Here is a 26,657-nt window from a genome sequence, read left to right on the forward strand (position 1 = left end):
TTGCCTGGCTTTAATCATGCATCATAAAGGGGTATAAAACTGTCACATACCTTTGCTAATTATAATGTGCTCTCAAGTAATTTTGGAAGTGGAACCTAGCTGTGAGAGCCCTTCTAATACACAATTTAACATACTTTAATTTGATTTGCTTGTTACTTGGAAAAAAAATATTAATAATTCTATAGGGTTCTGTGATTCTTGGTTTTGAAGTAGAGCAGTATAGTTTGCAGCTTTGCCTTGGTTTTGATATTCTTTGACAGACTTATTTAAAAGGAATTACATACAGGAGAGGCACTTTTTTACCTTGCTTGATGGTTAAGGAGTCCTGACTGTCTGCTTAGAACTTTATTTGAGTTATGGATATCTTCTTTTAACTACTGAGATTCCTTAATGAGATGCCACACGTTATTCTCCAAATTGTTAGCTATCATAATGACAGCAGCTAGGAGCACCCTTTGTTGACCTGATTCTTGGTGTGTTAAGCACTGTAGAAGTATAGAACCAAAAGATGGTAGTCTGCATTTCTGGTTTCCCCCATCTTTAACGACGACCCAGTGGCTGTTCTTGTCTGGCACTGGGTGGTCAGAAGACTTGGCCAGAACAGTTTCCCTTTTGCTCTCTTCATTCCAATCAAAATAATTTTGTGCCATGATCTGCAGCTTTTGTTGTTTGTTTTTTTTTTTAAATGTCCTTTGTAGTATTCATATACCATCCCTATCGTTCAACTACTAACCACATAATAACTAATACCCTTGAAGCTTTTTCTGCAATCTCTCTGCTCAGATTTATGCTATAGGCACAATTTGGTTTGATGTCAGTGAGTTTACCCATACATTTTCCAACCTCTAGCTCTTAAGCACAGACTTGGAAGCGTGTGTTTTCTTTTAATTGTTTCAAAATGCAGCTGCCTGGAAAGTGGGGAGTGACAAGGGAGAGAAGTCTCCATAGAATTTTGGGTTTATACACAAATTTTTTAAGCAGTTTGAAAAAACGCTCAAGCTTGCTTCAGAATCTCTCTGATATAAATTGGGCAGCTGCATAGTCCCTAGGGGCTGCCACTTTAATTCCAGCAGGAAATGCGACTTGATGACTTGTATCAAGACAGGAAGATCAGAGCTTCAGCTAACGGCAAAGGCCACAGCAGGAGCCTTCTGCAGCTGTTTTTAAGTAAGAAGTGATGGTGTGACATGGATGTGTACACTCCACTAAAATAATCCAGAAAAGCTCCTGCTGTTCAGCATGTCTTTGGGTGAAACTCATTCTTCACCGCTCTGTTATTGTATTTTTGCTATTTTTTAATGTGATGGCATAAAAAGTTTCAGTGGCTTTATCATACTTCTCATTGGGAAATGTTTTGTATGCTGCTATTGTCTCTTGAAAAAACATTAATTACTTTTTTTATAACATGTTTCACTTTTTATTTTTTCAACATAGACAAAGGTGCCAGAAAGTGAGGAACAAAACAATCTCTCTCCTCTTGCCTATGCCCCATGAGACTTTGCTTCTTTTATCTCAGGAGATTGGCCCATCGCTGGAGCTGAAAACCATCTAATTGACTTTCATGGCATCACAGAAGGCATTTGCTTACTTGGGAACCTCAATTATTTTTTTTCTTGTCATTTCTTCCCTGGGATGTTTTCTTCCCAAGTGGACCATCTCTTTTGTGCCTACCTTAGGCTCTTTCTGGATCCGTAAACTAACCTTGCAGTCTTTGGCCTGTAGTTTGTGCTTGTTTTGCTCTAATGTAAATACCAAGAGGACATTCCTTAACTCCTTCCCCACCCCCATTTGACTTAATTATTTCTCTCCTATCCTTAGTTCTGGTGTTGAGAAATATTCCCAGTGTGACCCCTGAAGAACCTATTCCCTATCTGTCGAATTGCCAATCCAGAACACTGCCTCTGTTCTGCTTGCTTTCTAATGCTTGTTCTCTAATCACTTATTTGAGTGATCATTAGAAAGAGAGAAGGGATAATCTGAAATCTGCCAACCCGTCCAGGCAGAATGCCTGTTTTTGAGGACTGTGTTTAAAGCTCTGACTATTTCGCTTCCTGCTTCTACTTTGTCCCTTTTGCCCATCGCTGGGGAACAGTACCTTTTGGGAAGAGTTTTAAGATCCAATGCCTGTGTTTGTGCCAGTGACCTTGATTATAACTGTTTCAGTGGCCCAGTCACAAACCACCTCACTAACTCAGAATCATATTCATGAATGCTAAGTGAATATCAACAAGATCAGCATTATTTACAGTCTGACTTTTAACAAGTGCTGCCTTGCATACATCATGGAGATTGGTGGATGGCCTCTCGAATCAACCCAGTATCATCAGTGCAGGAGATATCTTGAGGGGGCGAGGGAGATGGAGTGGCTGCATTGCTCATCTTGAATCTAATATTAATATTTATTATAATAATAGCCAAGCCATGCAAGGTGAGCCTTTTAAAGGGTAAAAAGTGAAAATGAGGCAGCTGGCAGGTGTTGGGAAAGGAAGGATGAGATTACAGCAGTAAAATAACACGGTCATTCAGAGATTAATGAGTAGCACAGTGGAATAAAATTATAGAGTTCAAGTATAAATAAAGCTAAGTAAATGTCTTTGATTCTCAGATGGATAGAATGAATCTTTAAAGAAGAATTTGAAGAAAAGTTGGTGGCATGTTCTGGAAGTGCTATTCCATGGGTGGGGGGGAGAATAAAGAACGAAAATGGAATAAAAGACAGTGTTGTGTGTGTGAAAGCTCTCTGTGATTGTCAGGGTGGATGGATGAGAGACAAATAGATTGGATAGCTGGGGAGAGGGAGTTATGCAGAACATGGACGGGAAGGAATATGTGGCTAAACTTAAAAGGACGAATGAAGAACAGTCAGTGAAGGGTCTTGGAGCCTGCAGTGATGTCGTCATGCTGCTGTCATTGTGCAAATATGAAACGGACAGCTGTATGTTTAAGTTCTTGATGCTGCAAACTAAATACCCTTGACAAGAGGAAGAAAGCAACGACAAAAGGAAATTGAGAAAGCATGTGAAAACATCTGCTGCTTAGGCAGAAGGGAAAAGACAAAAAGGATGATGGAAAAAGAGGGACAAGATGTGGAAGTCTTCTCCACGTGAAACCTTTGCCCTTGCTTTGTGCACAGGTGTTTTTGCAGACCACCTCCCAGTGCCTCAGCCAGGTTCTGAAAACAGTCTTTAGCCCAAAGTTGAATATTGGAGGAGCTCTGCGATTATTTTCTTGGAGGCTTTTAACCTCAGTGAGCTTGATGAGCAGCTGGGGTGGGTGTTGCCTCGCTGTGAAGCTGCTACAGTGATTTGATGTGTCACATCAAGTCTCTGTTCCAACTCATCTATGCTTTTAGTTTTATCTTATTTTATCTTCCATCCTTACTCAGTTCTCTTCTGGCTCAAGCAGTGTAGTAGCTGAAACTTTGGAGACAAGAAGAGGAAAAACCCATTCTGAAGCAAATTCTGAATGGGTTTTCTTGAGGACCCACTTGTTTATCTGTAAAAGCTTGTTTTTACTCATTGTCCCCCAAAATACTTAATCTGTTTGGCTGATTCTAGGAAATGGATTTAAGCTTGTTTGCTACAAGGCAACCCCATGCTGTAGGAAATTTTGCCTCCAAAGAGTCTCTATTCTCCTACAATAAGCATATTTTTCTATGAGCAGCAAGGCAAATAATGATTTTTTTTTTCATATGGATTTGTGCCATAACACACGCATGTCTTACTTTCCAATCATCATCATCACAACAACTCCAGCTTCTTCCCCACAGTGCTCCATCATTGCTGTAACACCCTAAATTCCCCTCTAAAACCCCTAAACAATCCGAAGAGCTTATGGTGCAGCAGTACTGCTGTGTTTCCTTACGGCTATGAATTGGGAGCATGCTTTCTGTTGATGGGCACTAAGAATAAACAATGCAGCATTAAGCTGGCTTCACTTGTTCTTCGAGGATCCAGGAATGAATAGTAAGTAATGATCCTCTTACAGTCTGAATGTGGAGCACAGTGAGCCTTATTCTTAATTGCTCTTTCAGAATATAGGAGATGTATTTGGGTTGGTCTTAAGGTAATCAGCTCCAGCTCCAAGGAGTTGATCTGCATTTCTTTGGAAAGAGTGTCACCATCAAGTAACAGTTGTAGAAAGAAAGAAGTATAGAGATAAAAAAGTAGCAAGCACAAACTGAAACATGGTTGGGTGCAGGTGAAGGTAACTGGTAGGAGAAGAGAAATCACAAATGGACCAAAGCCATTGCTGTGATATCAAGTCAGCAGGTGAAAGTCAGGTTTTAGGTATGTTCTTTTATCCTGGACCATCCAGAAGGCTGTGTTCATCCCTCCTGAGACAGAAACTACCATGGCTTTGTCTTCATTTCATAACCTCTGGAGTGGCTTGTTGTTGGGTATACACGGTGTTGTCAAGATCAAACACAGTAAGACGCAAAAAGGAGGAAATAGCTTGATGTCTTAAGAGTCAAAGCATGCACATAGAAGCAGTGCAGTAAGAGCAGGCTGTAACAGCAATTCTCACATGTAATTGTGTCTGTGTGGCAGCAGAGATCCTTTCCTTAAGGACTGAGCATCTCTTCCAGGTCAGATCGGTGTGCTCTGGCTGTAACTCAGGATATGTGAGTCAAAGCCTGCCTTAGCAGGACCCTTCATAGCAGTAGCTGTCAGCCTGCATCTTACCAGGCCTCCCATTCCACCCTGGCATTATCCATCACCCCAGCACTGATGGACAGAGCTAGCTTTCTGCAAGGTACTTGTTTGCCTTTTGAGCACCCAGATCTTTCTCTCTTCCTTTTTATTGTATCTAATAACCTGTAAATAATTTTGGGGTTGATTAATAAATGATTCTAACACTGGTTCTTTTTTTTTTTTTTTTTTTTTCTTTTTGATCCCTCAAGGGACTGTTTTGTTATTCAAAGCCCAAGGTGCTTGACAGAAGCAATGCAGAAACCCCCCCGGCATCAAACACTGTCCTGGTGGTGGCATCGCTTATGTCCATAAGTGATTCCCATCCTTGGCGTCTGATAAGCTGCACAGAGAAGAATGCAGCATTCCAAATTCCTGAGGGGTGCTGGGAGGCATCCATCCATGCTGAGACTGGAGGAGTTTCCCTCTCACCTGCTGCTTCAGGGACTTTCAGGATCAGCACTTCACTCTGCTTAGGGACCTTTCTGCCTTTGGCTCCCTTTAAAAAAAAAAATAAATCTGGCCTGGTATGTGCCAAAGGAAGGTACCTTCCTTTGTTACTTTGCGCTCAAAAATGTCCAGGTCAGACAGTTTTGTTTCAAAGCCTAGGAATTGCTCCTTAAGCTCTAAGACTGGCGCTGGGAATTGCTGTGTCTCAGATTTATTGCTTCGTGTGTGTGTGCTCTGAGGAGAACCTAGGTTCTTTTGCTTTTCAGTTGCATCCAAAAGTGACATAATTTACTGATACCATTAAGTCTGTCAGTGTCATCAAGCCTACTGCCTGCTGATGCGCCTGTAAAGTCTCCAATTTGGCATCAGTATTGCTTAATCTTCTCTTGGTGATCTAATGTTTCACCAGGAGCCCAGCTGTGCCCTACGGATTAGTGCATTCTCCCTTCAGCTCGCTCTCCTGCTCTGTACCTCTGCCTTGTGCACCAGTGTCACTAACCTCAGCACTGGTCGTCGAGATACCGCAGCGCTGTTAACCTTCCTGTCTGCTGGTACCAGTATATGCACCAGTGTCCAGTACACAGCCTGGTGCTGATGCTGTGCCTCTGGACATCTCTTCTTCCTCCTGCCATTCTGTTGCTCATTTTCTGATTTTGAGCCTGGCAGAAAACTCTGCACTTTAGGGTCTCAGGAGATTCTTGCTACTTTATCTTACCACACTGTCAGGGAAAAATTATGTTCCTAGTCTAGCTGCAGTGATGGATCTGTTCAGGTGGGGAAGCACTGGGTTCTGGCTCTCTTCATCTCTCCAACCCTATTTGCTAGCATACGAGGGAATTAATTGCTTAATGAAAGCCATTTTCCCAGGCCCTTTCCCAGCCAAGATCAATGTCATCACATAGTAAGAGATGACACACACTTAGCCATCTCCCTTGGGGTATTCCTCAGTATTACATGCCACCTGAACGCCAAACTTCCTTCAGGCACAAAACGAAGAAATTTTCAATTCTGTCATTAACTTGCTATAGGCGCTTGGGCCGAGACAACTTCTTTCCTCGGTCAGGGGATGGTAACCCTCTGTTCTAGTATCAGCTCTGCCTCCCTTTCTGGGTAAAGCTTCAGTAACTGATATTGCCTCTTTCTTGGGCTCCCTTGGCTGAACAGATTGATTCTTTAAGGCTGGTAAAGTGCGTCAGACACTGTTGGCGACGTGCATCTTGTCGTCTTCTCTGTGACTGATGGACTGTCCATCAAAGTGAGCATCCCATGTTATTCAATGCCTGGTATCCTGCCTCTATCAATCACTAGATATTTTTTTTTTTGGCAGCTGTTGTTTTATAATATCCAGTGCTCATTTCCAGGAATGATCTTTGCTCTTAGTGCAAACCCTGATAAAGAAGCAGAAACCTTTCATTGCTTGGCAGACGCTCAAGTTGTCTTCCCTCTCAGACAGGCAGGATATCTGACAGACCATCTTACCGGGAGTTTTCTGAAGGTTCCTAGGACTTTCCAGATGCACATTATTTTAGAATTTCAGCCATATCTCAAGGAAATGAGATCTGTATTTTTGGATGGTAGGGAAATGCATATTAGTGGCTGATTACAGAGCTGATTTCCTTTTTGGAGTTCAAACCTCGTTGCTCCTCTCATGGGTTGTACGTGATCATGCTTGAACGCAACTGACGTGTTATTGCACCTTTTGACTAATAGTTTCAAGGTAGTATCTTAAGGGTAAACTTCAATCAACTGCAAAGCACAGAATATATGTGAGGTTAGTGTGCTAGCAAAGCTGGGCAGGTGAGTTTAGACATGCCTTTGGGTTGAACATACATGTAGTCATCCTGAATAAAACCCAGCAATACCTGTGGAAAATAGCACAATCACACTTGACCAAGTTTATGCAGTTGTTACAATTAAGGAAAAATAATATTTTTAAAACTGTCTCAAATTGTCTCTTTGTATTTGGTTATGGACAGAAAATATTATTGACCATAACTCTAAACCAAAATCCTTCATAAGTTGAGAGCCCAAATTTTCCCTTTGTGGAGACTGCGCAGACTCGCTGAGTCTGAGTGAAGGGTTGAACTGGCAGTGAAAAACAGTCATTATGTTTTAAGTTCTGTTTTCTTATTAACATTCTCTTACTCTGTCTGGGCAGTGTGCACATCTTCCTGCTCATCCCTGTTGCCCTCAGGACTTTCTCTTTCTTTGCCACCGTATGCTTTTAGTTGTTGCTTGGGGTGTTCCTGGTTGCTCTTGTTTTGTCGCCGTTCATATTTGTATTTCTTCCCTTCCCTTACCAAACAACAAAAACGTGCAAGCAACCCTTGCTCATACTTAAAAACTCAAATGCAGTCCCCGCAGCCAGTGTGCATCTAGTTAGCCATACATGTCTTCCTCATCCTCCAAATGCCGTGTAATCCACTGGATTGGCAAATCCACCCCATCTGTCCTTCAGTGTTTCACATCTTCAAACCAATTGCTTTCTTTCTGTGGCTTACTTGACCAAAAAGGCTGCTATACTGAGGCAGGGAAATGGATGCTGGGCATCTAGTCATTTCTTCCTGATGCTTTGGTGTGGAGAGGGTGAGCAACAAGGATACAGATAAGGGCAGTGAGGAGCAGCTTGGCATAAGTGGAATAAGGGTTGTCAATGCCCTTGTGTTTCCATCCTCGTTTGATTGTGTTTCCTTCCCTAAAAATCACTTTTGCCTTCTCACATGGAAGGAGCAGGGGTGGAGATATAGCATACCTCTTTGTTGCCTCCCTTGTACCTAGAGATGTTAGAGGAAGGACAACTACACATAATGCTTGTGGCCCCTCCTGCTGCTGCTGGGGTTGGCAATGAAAATAGAGCAGCCCTGGCTCACAGGAGGGTGCTTGGAGCCGCTGCAAGCAGGGAGACGGAAAATGGCAGGACAGTTCAAAGTAACAGGTATGTGTGATTTCTCCTGCCGGTGCTGCCTTTCTCTCTCTCAGCCCAATTAACAGGGGTCACAGAGCACTGATTAGCTGCCTTGATGGTTTGTGAACATAAAGCAGTGAGAAATCCAGGGTGAATGGGGGAGAGAAGATCAAATAGACACTTATCTCAGAAACTCCTGCCTGTCCCAGCATTTGCCAGCCGAAGGGAAGGGCCATTTCAGAGCTCGCTGATACGGGACAGCATTGTATCAGCTCCAGTATCTCTGCTGCTTTTCTGTCTCCTCTCAGCAAAACAACAAGCAAGTCACTCTTGGCGATGGTGCTGCGCATAGGGTGGCTGCTAGATAAAGGCAGAATCACAGGAAAAGCATGGGCTGTGGACAGCTGAGGAGCATGCCCTATTGCTGCATTGGCTTGTGAGATGAGTTCAGTTCTTAGATCTGGCTTCTTATTTGAGGGATGGACCTACTGCCTCATGGCTCTCACATGAGGGGAAAATGGGTCTGTACGATATGGAAGGCAGCACACCTTGTCTCACAGCAGGTAAAGGACATCTCCATCTAATCCACGTGTTGGTGAGCGTGGTGCTAAAGAGGCCAAGCTGGAAATTTCCCTGGTTGCTCAGTTTCCCTGTCGTGGCCATAAGAAGCCTGTACATGCAGACCTGGAACCTCCCTGAAGGTTGGACAGCTGGGGTGACCTTGTGGCTTCTACTTCTTTCTTTGTGCTCCCCTTTTTGAGGGGGTAGCAAAGCAACGCTCCCACTTCTGCTGTCATATCCAGGTTAAGTGGCTGCACTTGCTTCTGTCAAGCCAGCACATGCTCCCGTGGTGTGATCCCTTATTAGACTAGACAGCCCACATCAGCTCTCCATTCTCTCAGCCTCCCTGGAGACACTGCCTCGCTCCATAGCTGTTCCTATTCTGCTTCTCTGTGGGATACGGCCTGTCTGCCAGCTCCCCTTCCCGCTTCCCCAGCATTTATTCTATGGAAGATTGCTCCGAGTAAGATGGAGGAAGATGAGGAACGGGATTAGAGTACTCATAACTGCTGACAGCCTCTTTTTTTTTTTTTTATTCTGAGCGTATTCTCTCTCCTGAATACGAATAGCTTAGGAGTTCACCTGGGGAGGTGGTGGATTCCGTGGCACCCAACAACGTCAATCAGATATCCTGAGTAAGATCAAGCAGCCCTTCTGCTGGAGAGCCTCCCGTCCTAGCTTTGTGTTGTCACGTTGGAGGAAAGGTCCTAAATTGCACCAGAACCCTGATGTCTCCTCTAAGCATTTCTTCAGCCTGTTTGTGGTGGTCTCAGTACCACATTTGAGCAGGTTATGCGATGTGCAGGTGAGTGGCAGGGAACGGGAATTGATGAGGTGCTGAGTTTACTCTGCTGTCCTCTACTTCTGTGGCAGATTTAGCTGTATCTTTTGGGAACTTGAAAACCTCCAACCACTCATGTTTCAGACTGCCCAATACAGGGTTAAACCAGACTACTTTAGAGAAGAGCTGCTGCTACATAGTGTAGACTAGCAAGCTATTTCTTTGTCATTGTGGTTTGAGACTAAATCGTGGTTTTAATGTAGAAAGAATGTCTTCCTGTGTTCAGCAAAGGTGAGGACAGAGACCACTGTGCGTAGAGCTCAGTGCAATCCATATTCTGATTCTTTGATCTTTTTTCTCCTCTTCCTTCACTGCCAACGCTCCTGAATGGTCACCCAGGTAAGCCACAGTATTGCTTGAGGTCTGGGCAGTGTCTGCATTCAGAAAACTAGTTCGAGCTGAAAGTAAGCAGAGGAGGCAAGCCTATACGTGCCTTGTGATGGCCTCGTACTCCAGCAATCTCTGTTTTCTTTTTGACTGTGGGAGAAGAAACTTCACTCTGGAGGTTTGATCAGTCCAGTTTGATTTATTTTTTTCTATTTTGTAGTCTTATTCAGGGCCCATTAACGTAAGCTGTCCTCCTTCTGTTCGCAACCCCTTGTAGGTCAGCTGGTTTTCTCAAGGCATGACTCAAGAGGACACTGAAAAAAGCGGGGCGAGGTTGGGTGTTTGTTTCCTCCATCCCAGGGATTCTGCCAGGCTCAGACCTTGCTGAGGTCTGCCACAGGTTTGGCGGGGCCACGAGTTACTCCTTCCCTGGCTGGAATTCATGAGGTCTGTCCCCACCAGCAATTCAGAAAGCCACTGGTTGGATTGGAAGTGAAGCATGGATGTTAAAGCTTGAGGTCATGGTTTCTGGATCTCCATCTCCTCGGTCACTTTGCTCTGCTGCGGTGAGGCATTTTGAGGAGAGGCCTTTCAGGGTGCTTATTGCCCTTGAGCCTCTGCCAGTCTGATTGCCCTGATGACAAGTTGGCCCATGGACTGAGCAGTACGTGCCTTATGTTGGCTTGCACGCCTTCCAAGTGAGCTGCACGCAGAGGGCTTGGAAGGAAATAGGGAATATACCTTAGCTGACCCTTTTTTTCCTACCAAAAGGATGAGGTAGTATCTTTTTTCCCCCCTGCCTCATGCCTGACTTAGTTTCTGAGTAAGGTAAATGGTTTGAAGGTAAAGTACAAACTGGTCCATAAGCCTTCCTCCCCCACCTCAGATAAGAAAGCTCATTAATACAGTAAAAAAAAAGTCTCCATTGTTACATGAGAGCTCAAGGTCAGGCTGGTAGTAGTAACTCATATTGCTTCTGAGGTCAGCCTAAGCTTTCTCTTTCTGACAAGCCAGGATAGATTGATCTTGGGGGCCCTTACATTATTTTTTCTTCTGAAATAGGCTTTGCTTCTCCTGACCCTGTTAATGATGTTTGACTGAGGTCATCCCAGCAAACCCTGAATCCTTCCCATTACCTTCTAGTGGGCTTGCCTTTGTGCTGAAGCATTGTATGCTTGTTAAGAATTAAGCTTTCCTGGTCTCTGCTGTAGCAACGAAACTGTCTTCAGTGGAGAGGGGGGAATATCTTGAATGCCATCTGTCAGTTAGTGCTCTCATTAACACCTGAGTGACTCCCAACACCAAGCTGGTGCCTTCTTGCCAATTCAGAACTTAAAAGGTGCCAGCCCATAAGGTGAAATATCTTCAGTCCGTAAAATTAATTCTGTGATAAAACGGCTGTTCTGATGAGACCCTGATTTTTCTGTTTCTTTCAACTAGAGAGATCGCAGAGGCAAAAACAGTTCTCTCGTGCAGCATGAATTAGATACCAATAAGTCTTCTTTCACTTATTACTGAAACCCTTGTAAGCATTGGTTATACTGGGTGGCTGAGGGAATCCAAGCCTTTTTCAGCTTTTAAAGCTTTTATAGGATAAATGTATCACCTCTATTATTTTCTTTTACTGGTGAACTCCGTAAAGGGAACTACGAGAGTAATTCTATTCCCGTTCAAATAAATGGTCTTTCAGAGAAAGGTTGAGCTCTCCCAGTCTTGTTTTCCATTTCCCTCCCACATACTACTTTGAAAATATCTTAGGTAGAAGGTGGAGGTGGCCTGTTATTGTTCCTGCTCTCCCTCCTCCTCTGGCTTGGTCAGGGTTCTTGGTTTTAATCTCAGTGCAGAACAATGCGCTGTCTGGGAAAAGACATAGGTCAGGCTTGCCATTTTCCCAGCAGTTTTAGCTCAAGAGCATTCCAGTATTTACTCTTCCGTTGCATTTTGTAAATTAAATGAAACGAAACTTAAAACACTGTCAACATGATAGATATTCCAGCTAGTGGGTCCAGGCAATTATTTGGCATCTGAACTTTCGGAAGGCTTATCTGTGTGTGCCAGCAGTATCTGAGCATCACTGAGAGATTTTTGTCTCCAGTGTTTCCAGCTCCTTATCCTAATGTTTCTTTTTATCCAATATTTGCTCTCACAGAGTCAGGGATTTTGTGGGGTTTTCTTTTTGGTTTGCTTCTGTTTTGTTGTTTTCTTTTTTTGTTTTGTTTTTTAATTGGAGTGGTGCGGGGGGAGCTTGTAACAAAATTGGCAGCAGTAGACCGCATAGGGAAGTATGCTGTGACAGTAATTCCATACTTGGGCTGTGGCACCCTGCCTGCGGGAAGTGCAGATTGACACGGGGACTCTCTTACTGAATCAGTGTTTGTTTTTGCTTTTGTTTTTTGGCTTGATTTTGTTTACAGTTTCCCAGCCAAGATTTGATGTACTTCGGAGACTTTAAAACTAAAAGCACAAGTGACTCTGCTTCCTTTCAGCATGAGGATTGAAAAAAAAAATAAAGCAACAAACAAACAAGTGTGCGTGCGTGTATGTGCGTAGCTGTGGCCCTACTGGCTTCACTCAGGAGGAATTTCACTTTGTGTTTGCCCTACAGAGCATCTGTGGGGCTGGAGTCCCTGCGAGCAGCTGTCCTCTCCCAACAGAGCTCACCAGAAGCTCTGAACAATTTTTTCTGATGTATCTCGTCAACCCCGTGGGGTTTTCACTCTCTTTCAGCGGCCTCCAAAGGAGGCTCTTGGGGAGGCGTGTAAGCACCAGGTCGGGGGCTTGCTCCATGCGCTGGCCTCGCTTTTCAGAGCATGGCCCAGCACGGCAAAACCCTGTGGAGTGAGAAGGGTGCCTCTGAGAGCAGGGCAAGCCACAGAGACAGGCTGCTGAACTGGGATGGCCGGGGGGGAGGAGTCCCCAGCTCCCCTTCCCCGGAGCGCGGAGAAACCTCCCTCTTCGGGGAGGCAGCCGGTCGGCAGATGGTCGGGCTGCGGCGCTGGGCTCTCGGGGGGTGTATAATTTCTCCGACTGTTCTGGACGCTGATACCCATGTTGGGGAGGAGCCCCTCCTTAGCCTTGCTCCTGCCGTCTTTATGCCCTGATTTTTTTGCAGCTGCTGCTAAAGATCACAGGGAACTTGAGCTGCAGCCTCGCCGGTACCCTTGTGGGTTGCCTGCAGTTATTCCTCCCCTTTGACACTGATGTGCTAGGTCATGTCTTTCCCTGTGTCCCAGATTTCCTTTTATATGTGTAGAGGTCCACCACGTATGATAAAAACTTTAAACTAAAGGTGCAATTCAGCCTGAGCCCCTTGAAAACCATTGCAAAAAAGGTAGGGACCCATGACAGCAGCCCAGTGGTTTCACAGTCAGGGATGACAATTAAGTCGGGTTCATGCGAGAAATCAGCTGCATCCACTCAGGATGTATTGCACAGATACATATTTACCATCCCACCACTTCTCACTGCAGTTATCCAAATTGTTTTTTGGATAATGTTGGGTCGCAACTGCAAAGTAGGGGATGCAGTGACGAGTGAGGTTAACCTTGCCTTGTTTTCTGAAACATTGAAGGTGCAGAGAGAGGCTAATGAAGTTGGGATGGGGAGAATATCTCTCGGGGGGAAGGAAGAAATTTCGGTCGCAGAGTGTTCTGAAGTAACTCTTCTGACCTCTTGTAGGTGATTTCTCTAATAGTTTTCCTTTGCTAATGAGCTGTGTGGCAGATTGTTATTGCTGTGTGGCAGGGGGACAGAGAAGGGTGGGAAACAGTGACAGTCATTGTGGGCCATGGTCTCTCAAATAGTTTCTAAGAACTCCAATTTACTTCAAGGGAGAGTTCATTTTCCTTCGGATATGTGTCCTGAGACAGAATGTGTGCATGCACCAACCTATTTCTCCATGTGATTTGAAGAGAAAGGAACAAATATTGCTCACTTAACGTTGCTTTTTATGGTTGAATTTTGTTAAAAGTCTCCGATGCTGAGAACGTTGGGAGAAGAGATACCTCTCTCTCATCTCAGCGATCTCCTCCCTGCCTTCTTGTTGCCTATCAAAAGGGTTTTAGAGGTTCTCAACTGCAGCAGAGACTCTGTGAGACTTGCCAAATATGCAGGTGTGTCACTGTCTTATTTGAGAGCTTGAAAAAAGAGTATTTGACAGCCTGTGTCCACGTCATTCCACTCCAGGACCCTGTCTGTCTGGTTCTTGGTTTTAGATTTTATGGCTAATGCTGAACAATTAGTTGCAAGCATTTCTGCTTTGTATGGGGAAGAACCCCAAGGGCAGAGTTCTCACAGATTGCTATGCTTCCTGTAGATTTTCTCCTCCAAACCAGGGGGTCTGTTTCAGAAACCCTTTTCAAAGGGAAATTTAATAGAGACCAGCCAAGTGAGACTAACCGTAGGTGTGGCAGAGAGGTTGAAGACGAGCACCCTGCATTTGTCTGGGGAAAAGAAGCCAGCCCCCATGAAGAGTGAAAATATAAATTGGGTAAGATTGAGAGTGATTGGGAATGCCTTGAGACATCTGGTTCCCATCTCTGGTTCTCATTTCTATCCTTATTCAAAGCGACAAATGCACAGTAGCCGTCTTTGAAAATTGATGGGGGTAGGAACTCAAAGCACTCTTGAGAACAGAGCTTGTAATGTATCGGACACTGGGTGGATGGCGGAAATTTCTAGTGTTAGCCACTTATGTGAAAGTCAAACTCAAACCAAATTGGTTAAGTCAACAGAGCCTGTCCCCGGGGGAAATGAGAGTTACATAGGCAAAGATTTCAGATGATCTTCTGGAATTGAGGGGCTTCCTGGATCAGTTTTCTTTGAGGGTAGTTGAAATGGTAGAGCAAGATCAGTGAACTCATGCCAATGGTAAGAGTATTTGTCTGATGCATACCTTTCCCCTGTTTTTTGTGGAAAAAGACTTAGAAGGCTAACAGGTCAAAGCCCCATTCCCTTTGTTGCTTCTTCCTGGCATCCCATGTCACCACTAGTTTTGCAGGATCCTAGGAAAACTGTTTTTGCAGCCTGTTTTACTGGAAATACACGGACTCTGTATCGGATCTGGTAAAATGAGCTCAGGGTGCTGGAACTCAGATGCTGTTAGAGAACTTACATCCCTTTTCCACAGTGGGCTAAGCATCTGAATACGGGTGTTGGACATGTTTCAGGAAAGGATATTCTGGTCACTGTGTCTGTTCTGAAACCTTGAGTTGAATGTGTCTTTACATATGCATGTTTATATGTATAGGATGGCTTCAGTAAATATCGTGTATTTCAGCTCTCTCTGATCAAGTAGCACTCCCAAAGAGAAAAAGATTATACAGAGAATCTGGTATCACACTTTTTGCCACGTTGAAGTCATTGGAAGTTGGATTAGGTCTTGAGCTATAACGAGGAAGTCACTGTGGAAATGCACAGCGACTTAAGGTAGATGTGTTGTGCATTGAATATTTACTTCGAAAAAGTATGGTTTCGGTAGTTTTTTCCCTAAAATTATTACTTGAGATAGCACAGAAATCATTTCACAGAGCAGTCCTCTTTATTGTGTTGACTGAATATTGTGAATTGTTTCAAATTGTGTTTGATTGCTGGCATTAGTGGGGCAAAACGATGACACTTGGAAATGCCAACAGTCTGCTCGTGTCATGCAGAAAAGAACAAACTCCAGGCTGCAAGAGGCACTAGATCCAGGTACGTTTGAGCATCTGTTGTTAAATACAACCAGGGAGTGATACAACTTATCCGGTGAGAGGAGTTAGCTCTGGGAGGTGAGCTTCCATTTGACGTCAGAAAGAAGCAGGTTGGTGGGGAGCAATCTGCGGGGTGGTAACATCGACTCCTCTCCATCTGAGGAGGAAGGGAAGCGCTGCCAGGTGGACGTGGCTTGAGGAATCATGTGGCATCTGTTCCCTCATTCTTGCAGTCTCGCTGTCCAGTCGTGGTCCTTGTAAAGGAAGTCCACTCTTTACCAAACGTATGAACCCCCCGTCTAATAGCTAACTTCATATTGACTTTGACGATCTTCTTCCAGTTGGATCGTGCTCCCCTCTCTCTTTGTTTAAAAATAATAGCTTTTGTAGTAGTTAGCAATTTCTCAGGCAAATGCAATTCTGTAGTGCTGGCACGGTTCCATTAATCATATAGAGTAATCAGTTTGTGCCAAAAACCTATCAAGTTGAGCTGCCTTTTTGAGAGCTGGTGGGAATGTGTACCCAGTGGTGTTCTTGCCGGCATATGGACTTCCCGTGTGTGCAGGAATGGCTGGGGTGTGGGGGGGTCCCCTCCTCTGTGCTCAGGGCACAGTGCTAGCAGGGGAAAAGAGACTGGAAAGTCTCAGGTGTCAAAGTCATACGGACAGATCTTGGTATAAAATTTTATGTTTAGGGACACATTTTATGTTTAGGGATGCATATCCCCAGGCCTTTTTCATACCCTCCCCTGAAACTTTCAGCAGTCAGAATAAGCTCTCCATAAAATACAGGCAGGAGCTCTTTTAGCCTTAAGCTCCACCAGCAATTTGATATATGTCAGATGATGAGAGTAAGAAATATGTGTTTCTTTGGGTTATGTGGTGAACTGCTGGCAAAGAAAAGAGGATTTAATGTGGCCCAGCTGGCAAATGAGAGAGACCATTTTAGTGGTAGTGCTGAAGAGCTCAAATGTTCGATTTGATAACCTGGGAGACTTGAGAGAGGTCTTCCTCTGGGCTGAACCATGCTCAGGAGGTCCACCCGTGTTGGAAGCAAGCCTTGTTGTGTAGCAGGGCCCAAGCCAAGTGCACTAACTGTGCAGTTGTCTTGCCAGAGCCACTGGTGGAGGAATGGGCAGAAAGTGTCAACACCTTTGGGACCGAGGGAGAAGGGAACAGGGGCCACCACAGGAGTGTGGGAAGCATATGGTGATGGAGCAGGGAGGAGGAAGTGGTGGTGGTAGAGAAGCTCAGCTACACAAAGTTTCAAACCACTGAACCAGCACGTAGAAAAGTACTGAAGAGGGGGAGAGAGGAGCAGGGCTTAGCAATGGCAGATGTGAGGAGCAAATGGAAAGGTGAAGATGAGGGTATCTCCATGAGATGGAGAGAGGCAGAAGGGGATCAGACTCATGTGCTTTGTTGTGTCCTGGTTTAGCGAAGGGTCAGTGTTGGTGCTAGCACAGGGCAGTGCCCGCAGGGATGGAAAGGGGATGGAGTGGGATCATGTTTAGCTTGTTCCTTCAGCTTGGAAAGAAATAACAGTCATCGAGTCCTGCAAGCTAAGCTGTGTATAATGTGAAATGCCATGGTGTTGCAACTAGATCTCTGTCCTGAAAACCTGAGTTACAGAGCTGCAGTTAGCTGTAACCATCGCAGGGCACGCTTCTCCTTCAAGGGCTGCCTGTCTCTGTGTTGCCTGTGTTCGAGTTGCTCCGGGCAAACTTCAACAAGCATGCATTTGTTTCCTTGGTCAGATCCCAGACGTTTCACAGCTACCTGGAGGACATCATCAACTACCGCTGGGAGCTGGAGGAAGGGAAACCCAACCCGCTGCGGGAGTCCACCTTCCAGGAGCTGCCCCTGCGCACCCGCGTCGAGATCCTGCACCGCCTCTGCGACTACCGGCTCGATGCAGATGATGTCTTCGACCTCCTCAAGGTGTGTTGGGCAGCTGGAGCAGGGAAGGAGGAAAAGGTGGGGCTGTAGGAGCTGGGCCAGATTAGGGAATCTCTTTGAGAAGGGAGAGGATGCTGCTAGTAGGTGAATTTTTAGGCCAGGTACTTGGTGGTGCTGTAGGGCAGCGGTTCCCCATCTCGATCCCCAACCCTTACCTTGCAGGTGAACTAAGGCAAACAGGCAGGACTGCTCCCAGGGCTCTTGTTCTACAGGGATGTGTTTGTAACACAAAAGTAAATTGGCTTTGTTGGCTACTCTTCCTGAGAAGACTGAATTTTGGAGATGCTCCAACTGCGATGGCAGGGCTGGGCGAGCTGGGGCTGTGCTGCTGAGGGATGGTGTGAGATGAAAGGATGGGGCTGAAGAGCACTGGGGGCTGGGGGAAGGGTGGTGGGGAGGGGGAGGGAGCTTCTCAGGGCTGTGCGTGACTGTCGCCAGCGCTAATTAGACCTTCGCTGTCAGGAGCACCAGAGATGAAATGTTAAAACGAGGGAGGCCATTCAAATTAGAGATGCCAATCTCAATCCCTCCTTGGACGGGGAGCGAACGTCGCCTTCCCCCTGGAGTAACATTTTCCCAGATCGGCCCGGAGGAGCAGCTGTACTGCTGTTGTGGCATGGTGGGAGGGGAGGGAGGTGTTTGCGGAGGGGGTGTCATCGTGTTTTGTGTGACAATGTGGCCGCTTTTCAACTTGTCACCGTCTGGCGGGGGGCTCCCCGTGGGCACAGGGCTTGGACGCCGACAGCCTCCGCGTGGAGCCGCTGGGCGAGGACAGCAGCGGTGCCCTGTACTGGTACTTCTACGGCACGCGGATGTACAAGGAGGACCCCGTGCAGGCGAAAACCAATGGAGAGCTGGCTCCAGACAGGTAACAGCCCCTCAAATGCCCCCGTGCCCAAGCCAGGGGCATGGCAGGAGGGGGGCGGAGGGGACTCCGCTTGACTGCTGTTGTCCCGGGGGGGGGGCGGCTGGGAACAGGGGGCCTCGGCCGTGCGGGGCGAGAGCGAAGTTGCCAAGCAGACTGCGAGCTGCCCCGCGCGGCGCATTGTGCCGGAGCCAGCCTGCAGCCTTTGTGGCACCAGGAGAGCCTGCTGCCGAGCGATGCTGCCTGCCCCACCGCATTCCTCCCTGTCTGCCCCGCACCGCGCCGGCGGCTCCCAGAGCAGGCTCCCAGCAAGGGGGAAGCCCTCGTCTTCTCCCCTCCCTCCCTCCCCTTTCTGATGTAATCCCTCCCTTCGGTTTGGTTCCTAGCAGCTGTTCCCATTTCCCTGCCCTTCTCCCTCCCTGCCAGCCGCGGTTCCCGTGCTCAGCAGATATTTCATGGTGGTTTTGCTGTTTCGCAGGGGGTGTGGGGGGCAGGCGAACACCCCAAACGTTCCTGGGAAAACAGGCAAGAGACGAGGGCGACCCCCAAAGCGGAAAAAACTACTGGAGGAAAATTTGCTGAGGTATGGAAAGGTTGTTCCGCAAGAGACATCGGATGCGTGTGTTCCCAGAGGGAAGTCTCTCTGATATTTCTCGCAATTAATAATATAATGTGCTTCAGGGGTTCCCCCAGTAAGTATGTATATATCATGCAGCCATAATTTCAATGCATCTGTGAAGTGAAGCAGGCTCGGGCTTGGTGGGTGCTTTGATCACTCTCCAAAGAAAATTCTGACTGAGAGGGATGCCAAGCTCGGTGAAACACTGGGTATCACTCTTCCAACTGCCTCACTTCTGATGCAGCTCCTCTGTGCAGTGCTAGGGGATACGCTCCTGATAAAAGAGTGCTTTCACTCTGCAGCGCTTGAAGCCAAAATCTTGGCCACTTGAGTCAGTATAGATTTTGGGATACTTCCCGTGAGAATTGAAATACTGCCTCTGCCAAATTCTAGCCTGCATTCTTCACTCCTTAACATTTCGTGAAGCTATGACAAGTATGTGTGTTTGTGTATATGACAAGTATGTGTGTGTATATACATGCACATACACACACATTATAGAAGGAATGGGGTGTTTTGCATGTTTTTTGTGTGCAGTGATTGCTGTATCCCCGTTCTTCTCAAAAGTGTCTTGTTTTCACTGATGTGAAGTAATGTATTTATTGTGTCACTTCTCTTTCTTTTTGGTAGGGAGAAGGCAGAAGAGAACATGCTAATCCGTGAGACTCAGATAAGAAATGGTAAAGAGATTTTGTGGGGTCAGGGTTGATGTGATCAGCTAACACAACTCCTAAATTATCAAAGCTCAGGGAGTTGCCTCTCAGGAGAGGGAGAGTCCGTCTGTCAGTGGTCCAGCTGAGTCTGGAAGGAGGGGTTAGTGTTACAGGCTGCCCTGCAGCTGGGAGCCTGGGCACCTGCCTGCTTCCTATCTTATCCTGGATTAGTTTGGGATGAACAAACGCAACATATTGGGTTACGCGAGGCCTTAGGGGCCCACCTACTCCCTAAAGTTGATAGAAATGGGTTGTGAATGGCCCTCACTTCTCTGAGGGGGAGTTGAACACAAGCCCCTGTTTGTAGCAGGCACACTTTTTCTTTCACGCTGCATTCACTGGCTGGGAAGAGAGCTGGGTCAGTGATGCCAAGATAGGGAAGGACCTTTCTGCTTCTCCTCACCTCTCCCTCCAGCTGGTGGCTGTGCTTGGTGCTGTGTCAATGACAACCTGGGGATACCCACCTAAGGGTTAATGAGGCAAGCAGGGAAAGAGAGTTGGCAACATAATGTGCAACAGAGTCCGAGGGGGCCAGGGCTCATTTGTCATACATGTGAATCCCTTGGCTTCCACATAACTCACGGGCTCAGCCTGCCCGTTCCTCCACAATAAAAGGCAACTGTGGCATTGTCTTTCCCATGCCTCGTTCCCTTCTGCCTTTGTGCTCAGATTTCCTGGCTGCTGCTCTGGAGTTGGGAGGCAGAGCTGCAGCTCCGCGCGTGAGACGCTGGGTTTTATCAGATCATTGTTTTCTAGCAAATTGTGCCGCTTCAGCTGGGGAGTAATCTTCTGGTGGCACAAAGCAGTGCATTAGTCCTGGCTGCTTTTGAAGCCAGTCAGCCACAGGCAGCTGGCAGGGGAAGGGAAAAAGAGGGGGCAGGCTTCAGGGCAGCGTGCAGGTGAGCTCCCTGCTGCAGTAGCTTGAGGTGTCACAGCCCCTAGCCATCCGCTGCCTCCTTCGGCCAAAGGAGAGAGCATCACAGAGCCAGGGCGACAGAAGCTACAGCACACGGTTGCTGCTTTGCCCTCTCCAGTTCCTGGTATGTTAACACGAGCTGCAACTGATGGCAGGTTAAGCTGTCTGCTGGCCTGTGACCTGCTGCTACCATGGCACTGAGGTTCCTGACCAAGGGCAGGTGGCCGGAGGGAGGCTGCAGCTCTCCGTCCTTCCTGGGGCAACCTGATAGCTTGTGTGCAGGAGCCACTGGCAGCTCAAATCCACAGAGGGCCTGGGGTCATGTTCAGAGAGAGAGGGGCTCTGTTGTTTTTTTTTTGCTTGTTTTTATTTTTCATTGTTAATTTGCTTGAAAATGCGGTGAGAAGCTGCATGTTATTTGCAGGTGGTGGGGATGTGGCCATTCCTTTTTTTTTTTTTCCAGTAGACAGTGGTTGGCCTGATTTTTCTTGAGGCAGCTGAGAACCTCTCAACCCAAAAGGGTTTGAGCCAACATCTTCCCCTCTCCAAAAGTGAGCCACGAGCTCTCTGCTTAGAGAGCATCCTGGGGCAAAAGCATGCAAGTTGCAACTGATGAGGCTTCTCCGCTCTGTGTAAACATTTGTGCAGCAGGAACCGCATTCCCGCTTTCCAGGTGGGTGTTCCAACCACCATGCGAGAGAGCCTTTCCTTCACCATTAGTATTCAAATGTTTCACGCAAAGCGGAACAGCCCTGAATGTCTTGGTAGTTAGGACATGCTTCAGAGTGGTGGGAGATCTGCTTCAGATCCAGCTCTGGATCAAGCAGGGGATGGGATGTGAACTTTTGCAACTTCCCCAGCATCTGGCAGCCCGATGAACCCCATCCTTCACTTCCTCTTCAGTTCTTTCAAGTGCCTGCAAACAAAATGTTTCATTTGGGTAGAATGGAAGGTTTTATTCACCACAGCAAAGGTTTGCAGTACTAAAAAAAATGGCTTTTTTCAAATAACATTAATTTTCATTGTTTTTATTCTGCTGCCAGACTAAATCAGGCATTTGCATTGCCCTATGTCCTGCTCTGGCTGACAGCCTCCATTACAAGAAACAAATTAAATCCTTTCCTCTCGTACATCATAACTGGAGTGGATGGTTACTGCAGGGATGTCACACCACCTTTACTTCTTCACCTTTGCAATTCCTCTGTCTTGGCATCACTGTCAGTGTCACTAGGGGAAGTAACCACACTTGTAGTAGCTTGAGAGTAGTTTTTAGGCATACTGACTTCCCCTCCTAGAGCATGTTTCCCATAACAGTGACCATGGGCAGTATCTTTTCCTCTTCCCAAGCCCTGAGGGCAGGAGAAGAGAAGGGATAAAGAAAAGTTTAGTCATAACTGCTGTGGAGATAACATCCTTTCATGTTGTTGAAGGGTCCCAAGGGCCAGGCCGTGGGACATGGTGGCTGCTGTGTCAGACGGAAGAGGAGTGGAGGCAGGTCACAGAGAGCTTCAGAGAGAGGACTTCCCTTAGAGAGCGGCAGCTCTACAAACTCTTGAGTGAAGACTTCCTGCCGGAGATCTGCAACATGATTGCACAGAAGGTGAGGAGACATGACATCCTGTTTACCTCTGTTCGACTGCTTCCAAGAGCATGGACGTTTGCTGATTGAAGGAGAGCAAAATCCCAGCAGCTGTCACCCCGTCCTGCTCCCCTCTCCGGCCTGCACATGCCCTGGATGCAGGGGCTGTCTGTGTCTAGCTCACGCATGGGGAGAAAGATTCTCCCCATGGAGTGGTAAGGCTAGAGATCTGGTCAGTGATTGCACGGTAGCATGGGTAGGATGGCTGAAGGGGTTCCTGTCTTCAGCCATGTTGTGCGTCCCTTTTCTGCTAGCAGGGAAACTCTGTCTGCTTCTGAACTTCTGCGATTTACTGCCTGGCTTTTCTCTGCAAGCTGCCTCTGATTTTCCTTTTACTGCAGTTTCTCAGCTGGCTCTGCTGAAGGGGCAGTTGCTGCTGCTTTAGCTGTCCCAGCTAAGTCTGCTTGAGATGGTATGGCAGAGCCCTTACACTCCAAAGGGTGCTGCCCATCAAAGGAACGTTTTCAGGTGGGACAGCAGGAACAGGATCCTTCGTCTGGATGGCTTTGCAAAATGGGCTCTGCAGTCAGCGTGATATTCTTGGACTGAGTTCAGTGTGTTTGTTTGCTGCCCATGTAACGCTAATAGGGATTTCATGGTCACTTCTAGCCCCCAGAGTTTCTCCTGCCAGTATCACCGATGTGCCCTAATTTCCTCCACTCTCTTTTTCCTTCCCTCAATTCTCAACCCTGTTTCAGGAGAAGCGTCTGCAGCGGCCAGAGTTTTCTCCCAGGTGGATGTCTGACCATCAGCCCATCAAACCAATCAAGCAGGAGGTGAGGGGGGGTGCGAGGGGGAGGACGACAGAGGGAGGCGAGAGCAGATGCCTCCTGGGGGAAAAAATAAACCGCAGCATCGCTATTCAGTGGGAAGGAGTCGTTTGAAAGTGCTTGTGCTGAAAGGGAGATGGGTGGTAATGCCCGTCAAACGCAGGCTGACACTCGGGGTTTCTATGGCGAGCAGGGAGGTGCTGCCCTCTGGATCGCAGAGGTAAGCGGCCTTGCCGCAGACGCTGGTGCAGCTGCATATGGAAATCTGTACTCAGCCTGGGGAATTCCACTTCAATGAAAGTGCTGGCACATTCGAGGCAGTTCAAAGAAAAAGTTGAAGAAGGATGAGAGGGCTAGAAGAACTGGCTTACAAAGGGAAATGACAGAAATTCAGCCAAGGGGAAAACGTGAGGCTGCAAACACATGAGGGTGTAGATAGTGCGGGGAGAGAGAAGAATGACTTGATGGAGTACAGAGCTGGGCTAGGAGGGGGTCAGATGGAAATGGAAGTCACAATTTAGGCATTTTCTTAAAGAAATGCTCATCAAACTACAATATTGTCTGCTAAAATGGCCCCTCTGTGCCTCCTCACCCTCATCTTCTCTCTACCCTGTCGGTGTAAAAGCGCTGCTGCTTGCGGGTCTGTGCAGTGAACCAGACCCAGAAAAATGGCTGGAGTTAAATATAACCCTTTTCTTTGGTTGGTTATTTTTAACATAGATCAGCTTTCCGATCCAGTTCACCACACAGCCCCCAACAGTCACATTGGCACAGCCAGGGGCACGGTGCAGTGGAGATGGGGTTCTTTCAACTGGCAACTGCTACCCAAAGAAAGTGGTCAGGCAACACAGGATTAGCTCTAGAGGAAAAAAGTGGCTTGGTTCTATCAGGCCGTGGCATGATCCCTCACTGCAGACGTAATGAAAACATAGTTACCTGTTGTTTTGTCCCAGAATGCTGTCAAACCCTGGGAAATGGAGCTGCAGGGAATATCCCACGTGAGCCAGGGGTTCCTGCAAAACAAAGGAGAAAGTACCGTTCCCCGCAATAAACACGATGGCTTAAAATACATGGAGGAAGGAAGAGCCTCTCATCGTGCTGCAGATAAAAGCCTGCGGAGAGGAAAATGAGACCCTGGCGATGGTCAGTTGGGGGCCAGCGCTGCCCTCTGCAGAGCCCACCGTCCAGGAAGCGCAGGGCCACGTGTTTGTTCGCAGGCAGCAGAAATCCCAGAGGAGGAGGGGAGTGGGAAACACATGGAGCCTGAACGATGCTAATCAGTACCGCAGGTGCTCCAGGTCTGCGGCGGCAGAGGGCTGTTAATTGCTGCCTGTGGGCCAGTGAAACGTTTTCCAGTGAGCGGGGGGCCCTCCTGGCTCCTGCCGCAGTGGGGAGCGGGGACTCAGCCAGCACGAGGATGGGGAATCTCTGGGCGGGTGTGCTGCCTGCCCAGCGGGATGCAGCACGCAGGGGAGCCAGCGACGGTGCCAGGCATCTGATGGCTTGTTGGCTGAGCGAGGGGTGGGCAGCAGGCAAGCCTTGGGGAGAAAACTGCCTCCTGTGCAGGGGTGACCCCTGCCTCCCGGCTCCGCTAGATGGATGCTGCCTCGGTCCGAGATGCAACTGCTCCGTAGGCTCCTAATCCTGCGGGGGATTTCTCAACAGGTGGTTCAGATTAGCTCCTCATTAAAGAGCCGCCTGAGCAGCACCCTCATTAGGGCAGTGCTGCGGAAACCGGAGCAGGGAAGGTTTGGAGGGCGAGGGGCCAGGGCGCCCGCGCCTCCTGCTCCTGAAGTCTGATACCCGCTGTCTGAGAGCAAAGTAAAAGGCAGAAATTTGGCCCTTTTGGGGTCCGGGGGGAGGCAGCAATGTTGTGTCCTGGAGTGCTCTCTGGCGGAGGGAAGGAGGTGGTGGTCACAGAAGCGAGAGTTGGTTTGCTTGTTGTTGGCTTTTTTCATGCAAGTGGGAATGAAGCTGGAGAAATGTTCTCTTTGCTGCTGCTTCGTTTAAGAAGGAAGTTTAACTTGTGTTGGTTTCTTGCTTTTGTCATGCCAATGGGTGTCTGCTTCCATCACGTCTAGTAGGAGTTTGAAACTTGCTATCTATCTTTTGTTTGTGTTTGCTTGCTTATTTTTTAACCCTGAGATGAACACCCTCAGCTCCAATGGGTTTTAACTGGGACAGCAGCAGCAGGCAGTAGGTCCCTCTGAAATTCAGGCTGTTTCTGTGTCTGAAGTGTCGTGAGGAAGCCACCCAGCATTGCCACTGCCCTGCAAGCACCACAGTGAGCAAATGCAGTTGTTAGGGGCATCTGCTGCAGTCTGTGGTTCCTGCTTTTCTCTTTTCCTTCTGTTCCTAGATTTGCCAGGTTGCCGTTCTCTCCTTTGCTAAGTTTGTCGCATTGCCTTGTCAGCATGATATTTGTGAAGGGTTGATCCAGAACGTGCTATGGATTCTGTCTTGTGCCATTACCATATATATGGGGTGCTCGGTGCACCCAGTAGGCTTGGAGAGGTCCTGGTGTGACCACTGCGACTTGGGTGTTGTGTTTATGTAGGTCATGAATGGTGGATGCTGCATGAATCTAAGGGAAGGGGAGGGCTTACCTGTGCCCCAACATTTGCTCAAATTAGTGTGGCATGACAGGCTGGCTTAGATCTACTGGCTGGAGAGTCCAAAGGCTGATGGTCACATCCTCAATTAAATCTCTGGTGTGCTGCTGACTTCTGAGGGCTCGTTCCTGCTCACCTCTTTCTCTTCCTAATGATGGTTTTCTTTGGTTTCTATTGCAATTTATAGGTCAGGCAAGGAGGTTGGGAGGAAAGCTGTTTAAAGACTGTCAGGATCGGGCCTGAAAAGAAGTTGTTTGTAGTGCGTGAGTAGAAAATAAGATAGGAAAGGGATTTGAAAAAGAATAAAAAGTGAAAATGTAGAACCCAATTCTGCAAGTTCTTATCTTCTACTTGACATACCAGCGTCAGTCCTGGGCATGCTGGTGCTTAGATATTGATCAGTTGGAGGAAATATCTGAGAAAGACAACTGGAATGATTAAGGAGCTGGAAGGGTTGCTCTATAAGGAAATATTTAACCTAATTACAGAAACAGAAGATTTGTGCAAGTGTCTGAGGAAGCTCATAAACACTGGAATGTGACTGAAGGAGAGGGGAATTTATGCTGGACTAGAAAAGAGTAACTAGGGATAATTGGATGGAATGAGGGGATGAAAAATTAACTTCAGGCTGAATGCGAGGAGATGCTGGCTAACCTAAAGGAGTGTGGACTTGCAGAATGGTTTCCTTTGGAAAGCAGTGGAAGCATTAGGTGCTAATAGTTGGCAAAGAACTAAGAAGGAAAAGAACATAGGCTGAGTTCCCTTGTGGTGAGATCATGCTATGGCTTTCACCTAAAAAGATAGCACAGAATAGGTGCTTCTGCTGTCCAGTCTGTCTCTAAAGGCAGGATATGGACCTGATGTCGTGAAAAATCCTGTAGCGCTCCCTTGGACACTTTTCTGTAGCTGCTGGTGGTTGAAGTGTAATTCTCTTAATGTATTTTTGCTGCTGAGGACAGGACAATAACGTGGTGCTTGTCCACGGAGAGCTGCAGGGGGAGATTGTAGGGCAGCATTGTGTAGGGGAAGGGGAAGGAAAGGCAGAGAGGGAATGAATGTACAGTAAAACCAGACAACATTTCTAGGCATTTATCAAAACA

General features: G+C 47.1%; 1 protein-coding gene across 3 annotated transcripts in view; it reads left to right on the forward strand.

Annotated features, from left to right (window-relative positions):
• CECR2 (CECR2 histone acetyl-lysine reader) overlaps positions 1–26,657 on the forward strand; it is a 96,531-nt gene that overhangs the window by 50,695 nt on the left and 19,179 nt on the right. For 2 of the 3 annotated variants that reach the window (XM_038185182.2, XM_072040044.1), the window contains 6 exons: positions 17,222–17,405; positions 18,152–18,291; positions 18,767–18,871; positions 19,538–19,587; positions 21,967–22,136; positions 22,874–22,951. In XM_038185182.2, coding sequence (XP_038041110.2) covers positions 17,222–17,405; positions 18,152–18,291; positions 18,767–18,871; positions 19,538–19,587; positions 21,967–22,136; positions 22,874–22,951 — 727 coding nt within the window. The remainder of the gene's footprint in view (positions 1–17,221; positions 17,406–18,151; positions 18,292–18,766; positions 18,872–19,537; positions 19,588–21,966; positions 22,137–22,873; positions 22,952–26,657) is intronic. The other variant, XM_072040041.1, reaches the window with a different exon arrangement.

This window comes from Anas platyrhynchos, chromosome 1 (assembly GCF_047663525.1).
Source record: "Anas platyrhynchos isolate ZD024472 breed Pekin duck chromosome 1, IASCAAS_PekinDuck_T2T, whole genome shotgun sequence".
Classification (NCBI taxonomy): domain Eukaryota; kingdom Metazoa; phylum Chordata; class Aves; order Anseriformes; family Anatidae; genus Anas; species Anas platyrhynchos.